Source organism: Buteo buteo, chromosome 16, assembly GCF_964188355.1.
Source record: "Buteo buteo chromosome 16, bButBut1.hap1.1, whole genome shotgun sequence".
NCBI lineage: Eukaryota > Metazoa > Chordata > Aves > Accipitriformes > Accipitridae > Buteo > Buteo buteo.
Genome location: NC_134186.1, coordinates 5,597,445 through 5,609,898, shown reverse-complemented (window position 1 = coordinate 5,609,898; position 12,454 = coordinate 5,597,445). Strand labels below are relative to the sequence as shown.

Below are 12,454 nucleotides of genomic sequence, written 5' to 3'. Positions count from 1 at the left end.
TTATTATTTTTAAGAGCCTTTTTGGGATAAACCAGCCCCGAAGCCGGATTCCGGCCCGGACAATCCCGGGAAACATCCCCCCTCCCCCCCAAACCCCGAGGCGTCCCGCAGAGACCTGGCCGGCTCATCGCACGTATGGCCGAGCCGCCTTAAGGCGGGAGGGGGGCGTGGCCGACCCGGCGGGGGGGCGGGGCTGCCCTCGTGACGCCACTGGTGGCCGCGCCGGCTTCAGCCGAGCGGAGCCGAGCCGAGCCGAGCCCGGGCCGAGCCGAGCCGAGCCGAGCCGAGCCGAATGCAGCGGGCGGCAGCGCGGGTGCTGCGCGGGGCGCGGACCCCCCCAGCGGGGACGCGCTCGGCCACGGCGCGGGTCCCCCCCCCGCGGGGGCTGCTCTATGAGCGGCACGGGGAACCCGCGGCCGTCGTGCAGTAAGGGCAGGGGGGACATCGGGGGGGGGGGGACACGGGGTGGGGGGTGCAGGTACGGGGGGGGGGTGTAGGAATGGGGTGGGGGCTAGCAGAGGGGTGCACCGTGGGGTGGGGAGGTGTGTGGGTCTGGGGGTGCTGGTGGTGGGCTGCTTTGGGGGTGCATTGCAAGGGGGGGGGGGGTGTTGGGGGTTGCCCACCCCAGGGGCGGGGGAGTAGGGATGGGGTGCAGCTCCCTGCAGGACCCCCCGGGGCCGTGCCAAGGGACCCTGGGGGTGCCCCCATTTCCCTCGTCCCCCACCTGCCTGCTGCCGTGCCTTCAGTTTGCCTTAAACCCACGGTTTTTTCCCAGGAAGCCCATTTTTGCTGAATTTGGGGGGCGATGGGGTAGGTCTGAGCCCTCGCTGGCTCTCCGCCCTGGGTGGCATCGCGCTGATGGGGTTTCTCTTTGAGGTCCCAATTAAGGGACCAAGCCAGTGTCGCACCCACCAGGATCGCGAGTGGTTTTTGGGGACAGCGGCTGGCGCTCGGGAGCGGCACGGGATTTTCTTTCTCAAACAGCCAAAAAGCTTTGCAAGGGGAAAGTCACATTTTGGTAGATTTTATGCCTCATTTTTTCAAGGGAGGAAACCTCAAGGACTTGCTGCCCTGCTTGAACCGGCTCAGGTCACCCCTAGAAACGCAGGAGGTGCTGATACGTTATCTGGGTGCATCCAGACACCAAACCGCCGGGGGTTTTTTGGGGATGGACAGTTGCTTCTCCTTATGACCATTTAATTGTGCAACAGTGCTTGTCACCACTGACTGCTCCTAAGATTTGCTGCCCTCACCCCATTGCTTGTGCAAGGCCAGTCTTGTGCTTCATGACTTCTCTTTTTTGCAGATTTCTGAAAATACCCGAGTTCCCATAACACTAAAGCGGGGCAGGACGAGCCGTAAATCCCCCCGCCAGCTGAAACAGCGGCTTTTTGCGCAACCTGCTGAATTTGTTAAGATTAGTGAGCGTTACTTTGCTCGGTGATGTGGGATTTTGTTGGTTTGTTGGCTTTTAGCAGCCTCCATCAAAAAAATCTGTCTGTCTGTCTAATATAAATCTGATTTTTTTTAATGCAATGGAAATCTGAGTGGTAGGTTCTTGCCCAAGGTGCTGGCACCCAGCTGATGCTTGTGTGGAAGTGCTGCGTGGTATTAACTTTAACTTCAATATTTAACCTCATTTAAGAAAAAGGAAGGGATTTCAATTAGTCAGACATGCAGAGTGTGGCAAACCCCAAAATGATTTAATTTGCTGCCTAATAAGGCAGAAAAATACATACAGCGTGGAGACAGCATTGCTGGGGGCCAGGGAGCGGGAGGCACGGGTGCCCATCAGCAGCAATGCCTCCGAATAGGTCGCTGTGTCTTGTAATGCTGATTTTTATTTTATTTTTAATTTCTTTAAACCTTAAACAGGATGGAGTCACCGTGTTTTCCTGCCAAAGCCTTGCGGTTCGGTTTGAAGCGGGTTTGCAAGGAGCTAACTTCATCCTGCCAATTCTGGCAGGTGGTTTGCACAGCAGCCACTGCTGCCTCTTGCTCGGTTGTTAGACACACACCTGGTTTCATAATTAATAACCTTGGCAAAAATGCGTGGGTTTGAGCAAAATCCACTAAAGTCAGGACTCTTGTTCATACTCAGTGACTGCAGGGCCATATCCTGCACCTCACTGATGCCTGACTCTCCAAGTAAGGTTTTTTGACCCTCCTGGGAGCCTCCCTCACGTCTCATTGTCCTAATTGCTAATTAGGAGAGGAAAATACTTGCAAAAGCCAGAGACCTGTCCCTGAGATGGGTGTGCAGGGATGGGACGCCCAGAGTGACAGCGGCGGGGGATTTGCATGATGCAGACAGAGGATTTCTGCGCTTGGGGATGCACCCGTGTAGCAAGGATGCTCAGCAAGGATTCAAGCTGGGGGCTTTCTGTCTGGGGGGCTGCTGCTGAAAGCGAGAGCTGGAGCCTGATGCCCTCACCCAAACCCAGTGCTGGAGCGTACGTAGGACCAGATGTAGCCAGAGCTGCAGCTGGCGACGCAAATTCCCATGTGCTGAAAGCCTTCTGACACGCACACGGTGCTGTTTCATTCGAACCTTGAAGTCATCCCCAAATCAGCTGGGCGGCTTGGAGGAAGAGAGGAGGAAACCCCTTTGCCAGCACAGAGCCAAGCCACGAAAAGACATTTAGCGTATTGTTCCTAATGACATGTTAGTGGCATGTATTTGCAGCAAATAACAGCTCTTAAAATTGGCAGCCTTTGCGGAGCCCCCAGCTCATTTAAATGTAGTTAAAATTGCCTTCAGCTTGCAAATGGGCACCGCTAGATGGGTTTGCCCTGGCTGGGAGATGGGTCAGGCAGTCATCAACCTCCCAGTTCCTCTTTCCCCTTGGTCTGTGGCGTGGTGGTGCTGGGTTTTCTGGAGGAGCTTTTCTCCCACCTTGCAAGACCAGAAGTTTTATATTGCAATTTCCCCAGGGCAGTGCATGCCAGGAGGATATGTTTGTGGGAGGGAGACAAGCTAAATTAACCAGCCCCGCTCCTCCCGTGGTGTAAGAGCATCTTCATCGCATTTAAAACAGCCCTGTGGCAAAGGGGTTGGGGACGTCATCCCTCTTGGAGGGGCTTTTTTCTGTGCAAGGACTATTGAGGGTTTGTTCCTAACCCCGGCTAAGGGTGTGAGGTTTAGGGGTGGAGGTGGGCTTTGCTACCTGCTGCTCCCTGGGGACAGAGGAGTCTCGATGGGGTCGTCTAAGGTGGATGTTGAGTTTCTTTGCTGGAGGAGACCAGGCTACAGCAATATAGATGAGATAGAGAATATGGTGCTGTTTATTTTAAGTCTAATGCGTCGCGTATGAGATATGGACATCTCTTTCCAGCTTAAACAAGGTACAGAAGACATCAGCCAAACCTGTATTAATGCACTTTTCCTTTGTGTCTCCCTGTTCAGACTAAAGGACCTCGAGGTGGCCGAGCTGAGGGACTCCGATGTCCACGTCAAGATGTTGGCAGCCCCCATCAATCCCGCTGACATCAATATGATCCAAGGTAACGCGCTGGCTGCATCTTTTTTGCATATTAATTCTTGCGTGATGCTCTTGGAGGGTTCGGATGTGGCTCCTGGGATAGGGCGCTCTGGGGTATGATGAGGTCTGCAGCTTACCTCTGGCTTCCCGGCAGGGACCTATGCCATCCTCTCCCCGCTGCCAGCCGTGGGAGGGAACGAAGGTGTCGGGGAAGTGCTGGAGGTCGGGCGTCGTGTGACGGCTCTGAAACCCGGGGACTGGGTCATCCCGGCAGGCGCCGGAGTCGGTGAGTGCATACCCCGGCATCCTCGGCGCCAGGAGCCACGGCACTGCTGGATCCTCACGCATCAGTGAGGTCCTCCTCTGCACCCCCCCCCCCCACCTGTAAAGCATCCTCTTGGGGGATTTTTGGGATGCTCGAGCCCACCAGGAGCTGCCGACGCCTGCATGGAGAGCAAATCTGTGGTCATGCTCTCATGCAAACCAATGCTTGGGAAGCTGGTGTGGGGATTTTGGGGGCTCCGGAGCAAAACTGCTGTTCTCCAAAGTACTGTCTTTGCTGGGTGTGGGTAGAGCCACGTGCCCCTCCCGCTTACAGCAATTACATCTAATCAGATGTGACTTAAAATGGAAAAAAAAGCTCAATTAGAGAATGTTGGGCGAGGGAAGCAGCAGTTGGAACCCATTTAGTGCCATATTAGCCTAATCATGAATATAATGGGCTGGATTGTCTCAGACAAGAAACATCAGGATAACTGCTGGAGCTGCACAAAGGCATCTTCATTTCTTACCTGTTTATATCGTGGTTTAAGTTTTATTATTTCCACCATGTATTTTTATTTTTAATGTTTTGGGTTTTTTTAAGGCAAGCTCAGTATCTGATCCCCAGCCACAGCAAGTGATGCTGCTCATCCTCTGCAGATGCAAGGGGGCTCTGGGGAAGGATGGGGGTCCCCGGGGAAGGGGCTCCTGTGCACAGAACACATGCAATGCAAAAACCTGCAGCACTTGCAATAGCAACAGTAGTGATGCCATTGCTTATGCTAAACTTGAATTTAGAAGGAATCTAGTTTTCTATAGCATGGACCATTTATGGGGCTTCTGTGCCATTACAAAGCATCGCAGCAATCTGCTTCTCTGGAAACAACTGTGTTTTGTCACATCTACTTAGAGCTTCTTTAAAGACCCAGGCTAAAGCATTTAACCTGTGCAAGGTCATGGTTATATCCCATTACAGTTTTCTCCTTAATAGTGTTCTGATGGGAAAGCATGGGAATTTATTTTCCAACAAATGTCTCTTGTGCTCCTCCAAAATGCCAATGGCCAGAAAAATTGTCGGTTCTGGTTTAGTGTAACAGCTTCTTTGCCTATTTCTTCTTAAAAGGCTTTTTCACTTAATGGGAGAAGGAAAGCTATCTAGTTAAGATCCAAATGTGATATTTTTAAACATTAAAAAAAAAAAGTAAATGGATGATAGCGGGTTAAATTGGATATAAACATAGAGGGACTAAATCTAAGTAAATTGGCTTTGAATATATGGGCTCATCCACAGAATGGGGAGTATTTCCATTAGCTCTGCACACTCCCTGTGCCCAGGGAGCCCAAGTCTTGTTATCCCTCTGGGAGATGATTAGATTTTGCTGGGTGATAAATCTTGGCAGGCAGTGGGGGATCCATCCCCTGCCTCTTGCAATATTTTGGCCATGCCCATATGGAAAAATGTTTCATAATTCACTTTCCAGGATTTAGACTGTGCACGGAGTGGTGATGCTGCCGCGACCGGCGTTAAGGCTATGGCATGAGTTGAGGTCTCATAACATTTTCCTTTCCTTGCCCACCTTCCCGCCGCTCTGCCCATGCCGCCTGCGATGCTGCCGGTACCCCAGGGACGTGGCGGACGCAGGGGGTCTTCCCCGAGGAGATGCTGCTGAAGGTGCCCAGTGACATCCCAGTGCTGTGTGCCGCCACCCTGAGCGTCAACCCCTGCACGGCGTACCGCATGCTGGCCGACTTCGAGACCCTGGCTCCGGGTATGGCTTTGCCGAGTGGAAAGAAATGCGGGTGGATTTGCCAGTCGCTTCTGCAATGAAAATCTGGATTTATTTATATCCAGGTGACTCTGTCATCCAGAACGCTGCCAACAGCGGCGTGGGCCAGGCTGTTATCCAGATCGCCAAAGCCTCCGGCATCAAGACCATCAACGTGGTGAGGGACAGGTGGGTCCCCTGGGAGAGGAGAAGGTCTCCTGTGGGGCAGGAGCTGCCCTCGGCCTGGGCTGGAGGTTGGCAGGAGGCTGGGCAAGTTTGGGAGCTGGATCTGGTCATCCTGCCCATCCAACCCAGGATTTTCTCCTGTTTGCTTCTCCAAGGTGTCCTCCAGCCTCTGCCCTGTTGTCCCTGAGCTATGTCTGAGCAGGAGGGAGGAGGTGACACTGCTTTCTGGCTCATTGAGCCCTGTTTTATTTTCCTCCCCCAGACCTGATCTCCCAAAGCTGGTGGAGAGGCTGATGGCCCTGGGTGCAGACCACGTCATCACGGAGGAGATGCTGAGAAAACCAGAAATGAAAGATATATTTAAGGTACCTCAATACTGATCGTACTGGAGAGACCGTCTGGGGCTGTCCCTGTGGTTCAGCACTGTGGGGAAGGGTGCAGGGATGGTGGGAAGGACAAATCTCTCTCTAGATCAGGATTTAGCCTCAGAAGTTGAGGGCTTTTGCTGCTACCACAAGGGCCAGACCATAAATTTTAGCTCTATGACTCTTAGCTGCCCTCAGGTAAATGTTGAGGTTAAGGCAGTTGCTCCCTCAAGAACCATGGTCCCGTCCTCAAAAGGAGCCCTAAAATTTGGGAACCTTCTTGATAAACTCTTGCAGAGCATCCCGAAGCCCCGGCTCGCCCTGAACTGCGTCGGAGGCAAAAGCACTACGGAGATGCTGCGGCATCTGCAGTAAGTTTGGCTGAGTGGTGGCTTGGGCACGGGCTTGGGGACAGCAACCAGCACCGGAGGGTCCTGCTCCAGAGCCCCCAGAGTGCAAGAGGTGGCTGGAGATGTTGTTAGCTGATGTCGATAATCACCGAAGTTTTGGAGAGGGGAGATGAGGGAAGAAGAAGTGGGTTTGGAAAATAGCAGTGACTTAAAGTTAACCCATCGTCAGTGCGTGTCTCAAATGCTGCCGGTGGCTGGAGGCGGCTGAGGTCCAGTTATGAAGGTCCACCAGGTCCTGGCCAGGTATAACTGGTGTATTTAGCTGCAAATTCAGTTGATGGTGCGTGGGGGCAAGAGGGGAGCTCTGGAAAGTGGAGTCTGAGGGGTAACTGGGGGAGCCCTTGGTGCAAGAACAGCCCCGTCGGTGCAGCGGTGGGGTTGGGGACAGCAGAGGGAAAGGTTGCAAGGTCAAAGCTGCACATTGGGGACAGCATAACCGAATACCCCCTTCCTCTTCCAGGCCCAAAGGGACCATGGTCACCTACGGGGGTATGGCAAAGCAGCCTGTGATGGTGCCTGTGGTGAGTACTGGAGATGCTCTTGATTTCCTTCAGGGTATGTCCCCTCTACTCCACTGCAGACGTCCCCGTCTCCTCGGCTCCCGCTCGACACCATGGGAGCTCAGCTCTCCCCTGCCTGCAAATTGAGAGTCTCCAACCTTCTTTTTATTTAACTGATGGGGTCCATTACGGGACGAGCTGCTTTGCATCCTGGTGTAGGTCTCTTGGCTTTATTTATGGAGGATTTGGGCTGCTGTGAAATCCCAGCGGTGAAATGGCCCCGCGGATGCCAGGCATCAAACCTGCTTTGACTCTACGCCTCAGAGTCGCATCTCCGCATCCCGATGTGCCCTGACTCACAAATGAGAGCACTAACGAAGGAGCAAGGAGCCTCGCTGCCACCTTCCACCGCTGTCACACTGGGAAGGGACACACAGGTCTCACCTGGGTACACGGCTCCCTCTCTCCGCAGAGCACATTCATCTTTCGGGACGTGCGGCTCCGCGGCTTCTGGATGACCCAGTGGAAGAAGGACCATGCGCAGGGTGAGCCAGACGGGTGCTGAGGGATGGCACCGGTGCGGCAGGTCAGCACGGGAACGGGTGCCAAAACCGCTACGCCGGTGCCATCCTCTTTGTTCTTACTTGTGTCGTGAATGCTGATAGTCCTCAGGGCAGCTGAAACGCAGGCGCTGGGCGGTGTGGCTCGGGTAGGGACTGTGGCGTGCCACCATGTTGGGGGCTCTTGCCCCATCCCACGTGCCTGAGCTGGGAGCCCATCGCACCCCGGCATCCCCAGGACCCTCTATGGCTTCAGGCGGGTGTTTGCCCAGGGTCGGTCGATGGCTCTGGCACGGCGCGGGATGCGCGACGGTGCGAGCTCCCTCCTTCCCTTGCAGACCAGGAGAGCCTGACCAGCATGATGGATGCCTTGTGCCAGCTCATCCGGAGGGGGCAGCTCACCGCGCCGGCCTGCACTGAGGTCCCGCTCCAGGACTACAAGGCAGCGCTGGAGGCCACCATGAAGCCCTTCACGTCCTCGAAGCAGATCCTCCTCTTCTGACCGCCTCGTCACGCCGCCTTCTGCCACAGCTCGTGGGCAGCAGCAGGCTGAGCCCGGTGCTGCTCTACCACAGCCAAAGCTTTCCCTTCCTGCCTTGTCTGCAGAAAAGAGATGCTTAGGGGGGAAAGAAACCCTCCAGATCCATTGATTTTTTTTTTATTTTTTTTTTTTTTTAAACTTTTGGGTGCCCACTTGAAGTTTTAGAAGCCTCTGCAGCTTTGCATGGATAGAAGCGTGCATAATTGCTTCTAAGTCTCACTTTAGCTGGGGTGAGTTTGGGTACCAGGGAAAGCTCAGGGAGCCTGGGGAGAGTGGCTTGCTTGGCTCAGGGTTTCAAAAGAGCAGCAGTTCCCCCTCATGCGTGTTTTTGGGGCTGGAGGGGCTGCGCTGCCACCTCCTGCCTGGCTTAGCAGCTGTCAGTGTTGTTCTGCTGTTTGTACTGTGATTTTTGGCTGCTTTTGGGTGACTTTGCAGGGTAGCACGGGGCTGGTCACTGCCCTTCTCCCAGCCGGCCCAGTCCCCCCTGCACTGCTGCAGCCTCTGAGCCACCTCCATGTCCCCCCCTCCAAGTTCAGCAGCCGAGTGCCCCTAGCCTGGGGACACTGCCCACATTGAATTGCAGAGAAAAAACAAATTTTAACATTTATTTTTAATTTTTTTAATTTTTTTAAAATTTTTCCCTGCCCAGCCCCTGCAATGCTGGCAGGACAGGGGCAGGGGATGCCCGTGCAGGCTGGAGGACGAGAGTACAAAGGGCTTTTCCAGCCCTTGGCATTACTTCATCTCAAAAATGAGTTCCAACAGCAAATAAAAAAGAAACACCAAGTTACCAAATACCTGCCAGTGCTGCTGCACCAGTGGGAGCTGTAAGACGCTGTCATCCCTTCGGATGCGTGGTGGCATTCAAGGTGGGGACAGAACTCACCCGTCAGGTCACAGCCGGACACGTGCAGGGCAAGGGGGGCTTTTTGCAATACCTGGACTTGGAATTCAGTTTTGCTGCTGTTCCTGCTGCCACTACTGATCATGACGAGAACCTCTTGGAAATCAATATCTAATATACATATATTTTTTTAAGATGCTGCCAGTAAATGTTTCTGTGCTCAGTCGGGCACGTGAGGGTGGGCAGGTTATGCTCAGCATCGAGAATGGGCACACTCAATTCACCGGGCTCCCTTGTTACCTGGCCCTTTCCCCATCCTCAATCAAGGGGATTTTCCTTCCTGTAAAGCTTTAATTACAATTGCACATAAGCAATTAGCGTCCTGCTAAAAGCAGCTGCAGGATGGATGTGGTTTTGGGCAGCCAGCTGCTGGCCACTGTCAGTGAGATGGGGCTGGCTCTGCCCTGTTAGTGCCCATGGGGCACAAAACCCAGCATTTCTTACCCCAGATCTGTGCCCCAAGGCAGACAAAGACACATTTTTTTCCCCCCAATTGTAATGGGAAGGATGAGGCTCTTCCTCGGGGCAACAGGGCTGCGGAACAAGAGCCACGAATCCAGTCAAAAGTAATTTTAAAGCAATGCACTGTTCATTTTAATTTCAATTTTTGGTCTTAATTACGATATTGAGTGGGGGGGAAACTGCTGGTGATGTCCCTTAGCTTTGTGGCCAGCAAAGCCCTGGGCTGAGGGACTGGTGCCTGCGTGGGGACATGCCTTCCCAGCCTTCTGAGATCCACTGCAAGTGGCAGAGAAGCCCCGGGTTATTTATCCCCCACAAATCCGCAACCACCCCTGTCCCTCTGCTCAGCCCTGGGTTCAGGCTTGGAAGTGGGTGGTTCAGTACTGAGCTGCAAGGGGATGAGATGCTGTGAGCGTGATGCGTGCCTTTACCCCTTCTTCCTCCAGTGGCTCCACCACTAAAGCCAGAGCCACAACCAGTCTCATCCACACTTGCCAGAGAGTGAAAATCCTGAAGATGTGCTATAAACCTTCATAAAACCCAGCAGTGGAATAAGGGGGGGGAGAAACTCCTTGTGCTCCTGCTCAGAAGCGAGGTTCAGCACCACTCAACCCTATTAGACAGCAGAGAATCCACATGGCAGCACTTGCAAAAAAACATTGCTTTAACACAACTTGCCAAGGGATGGGGTGGGATTTCAGCAACCTGGCTGTTCATGGCTTGGATGGGTGAGCTCTTTGCTGGGTAAAAAACTGTCTGGGTGGCCGAGCCCAAAGAGTGGTGGAGAATGGAGTTAAATCCAGTTGGCGGCCGGTCAAAAGTGGTGTTCCCCAGGGCTCAGTACTGGGGCCAGTTCTGTTTAATATCTTTATCAGTGATCTGAACAAAGGGATTGAGAGCACCCTCAGTGAGTTTGCAGATGACACCAAGTTGTGCAGGAGAGTTGATCTGCTTGGGGGTAGGAAGGCTCTACAGAGGCATCTGGACAGGCTGGATCGATGGGCTGTCCTGGTTAAGCCCAGCTGCTGACAAAGCACCATGAAGCCACTTGCTCACTCCTCCCCCCTGGCCCTGGCGGGATGAGGATATAACAAAAAGCTCGAGGGTTGAGACAAGAACAGGGAGAGATCACTCACTGGTGTTATGGTCATGGGCAAAAGACAGGCTCAATTTGGGGAAGAAACAAAATCGATTTGACTTACTACCAATCAACTCAAAACAAGGATAGTGAGAAATAAACCAATTCTTAAAACCTCTTCGCCCACCCATTCCTTCTTCCCAGGTTTATCTTTACTCCTGAATTCTCCACCTCCTCCCCGCAGCGGCGCAGGGGGATGGGGAATGGAGGTTGGGGTGTAGTTAAAGCAGAGGTTATTCTCTGTGGAGCATCTTGTTGAAACAGCAGCCTCGTGGGCCTTAATTTGAAGGAAGGTTTCTTGTTCTGCACTTACTGCTCCTAGGGACGCTGCACAGTGGTGTTGGGGTTTGGAGGGCTGGATGGGTCCTGCTGTGGTTCCTGGTGAGTGTGAACTGAACTCGTCCTCATGTACTCAAATGAAACCAGGGTGACTGCATACGGGGTTCTTCCCAGCTCCAATTCCAACCTACATGCTCAGCATTAATGAAGAAGAAACTGTGCTATTTTCCAAATGTCAGTGGCCAAAAATTAGCTGAGAACATAAATTGTTTAGGTGACAGTGCGGGTGGTCTGTGATAAGGGATGTGTACTTGCATGACGGTGTTTTCATGAATGTTCTCTGGTTTTGTCAGTTCAAAGCCCTTCCTTTTCCTGGCAAATTTAAGACGGCATTTCTTACTCTGGGGTACAGACTGGAGTTGAACTTAACGTTGAACTTAATGGGCTCTGTAAAATATGAAAGAGGATCCTGATTTTTTTGTTGCTGTTTTCTAACACTCTCTGAACTTTGGTAAGCAAAAGGAAGAGTGGTTGAAAGAGTCTGTTCTTTGAGAGTAATGTACTCCTGTGGCATGCCTGTCTTTTTTATGGTGAAGGTTTCCTACCTGAAGTATGATTTTGCTGGGCTGTGAGGCTGTACTGGAGTAGCAGAGGTAAGAAATGTTGTCTTTAAGGCAATGAAGCTGTAGCAAAACTAGCAGGAAAAGCTAGTTTCTTCCTAGCATGATGCCTGACAAAAATAGTAACAAGTAAAGGCACTTGCAGTTAGCTTTCTTATGCAGTCTTCATACAGAGCTTTTGATATTGATTGATTTCTGGGAAGCAAGGGAGCAGGGAGGAAAGAAAACTGGGGCTTGTCGAAATGGCTTCTTCACTGTGGGCAGGGTTCAAGCTATTGTGCTAAAACAGCTCTTTACTACAGTTTATGAACACAGAAAATGAGCTGCCTGTAAGGAAAGTTTTAGTAGAAGTAAGGCTAAATTTGCTAATTTGGTGACTCCTAACCGTACTTTGGTTCAGGCTGACTAAAGAGCAACAGGCTTCATGTCCTTGGGGTGAACTTGTGAGCTGGAAAGCCCCGGGCTCAAGTACAAGAGAGTGAAGGTGTCTTCAAAAATATTTTGAAAGGTGGTTTCGAAACCCCGGAGTGCAAGATAACCAAAGTACAGAACAAGGTATCAGAGCTAAAACAAAGACATCTATCTTGTCTATACTATTGACTAGCAGCCAACTACTTCATCCTATAAATATTACCATCCGGATGGGCCCGATTTGAGCTCTCCCTGCATTGCAGCTGGACTGCACATGAGATGACTCTCCCCTTGAGCAGGGACATCTCTCACGGTTAGAGATTCCTTACCTGAGATTGAGAGATCCTTCCAAGGATTCTTCCAAGGCAGAGAGATCACTTACCCACAACAGATCCTCAGTAAGAGACTGATAGCATGCTGTATTAATACTATGAAACATTACTAATCCATGTAGCTACTCAAATACTATAAACATTGTATGGATAATTCCATTAGACATAAACTGTTGACCAAGTCTGAGACTAAGATTAGATCTAGCTGCACCTAGGCTCCAGAAGGAGTTTAGGAAG

The 12,454-nt window shown here is 52.1% G+C and overlaps 1 protein-coding gene across 2 annotated transcripts; it reads left to right on the top strand.

The window, feature by feature from the left end:
• Nucleotides 1-264: 264 nt before the first annotated feature.
• MECR (mitochondrial trans-2-enoyl-CoA reductase) lies at nt 265-9,109 on the top strand. Of its 2 annotated transcripts, XM_075047675.1 has the most exons (10): nt 265-426; nt 3,407-3,504; nt 3,637-3,768; nt 5,369-5,512; nt 5,596-5,698; nt 5,958-6,060; nt 6,358-6,431; nt 6,931-6,991; nt 7,443-7,515; nt 7,869-9,109. In XM_075047675.1, the coding sequence occupies exons 1-10, from the start codon at nt 293-295 to the stop codon at nt 8,030-8,032; spliced, it is 1,086 nt and encodes a 361-aa protein (XP_074903776.1). In that variant the 5' UTR covers nt 265-292; the 3' UTR covers nt 8,033-9,109. The 2 variants fall into 2 exon arrangements, with proteins under 2 accessions (XP_074903776.1, XP_074903777.1); XM_075047676.1 differs by lacking the exon at nt 6,358-6,431.
• The last annotated feature ends 3,345 nt before the right edge of the window (nt 9,110-12,454 follow it).

Coding starts and splice junctions, on each gene's coding strand:
- MECR (XM_075047675.1), top strand. CDS start 293: ATGCAGCGGGCGGCAGCGCGGGTGCTGCGCGGGGCGCGGACCCCCCCA. Junction 427..3,406: donor GAACCCGCGGCCGTCGTGCA/GTAAGGGCAGGG, acceptor CTCCCTGTTCAG/ACTAAAGGACCTCGAGGTGG. Junction 6,992..7,442: donor AGCCTGTGATGGTGCCTGTG/GTGAGTACTGGA, acceptor CTCTCTCCGCAG/AGCACATTCATCTTTCGGGA.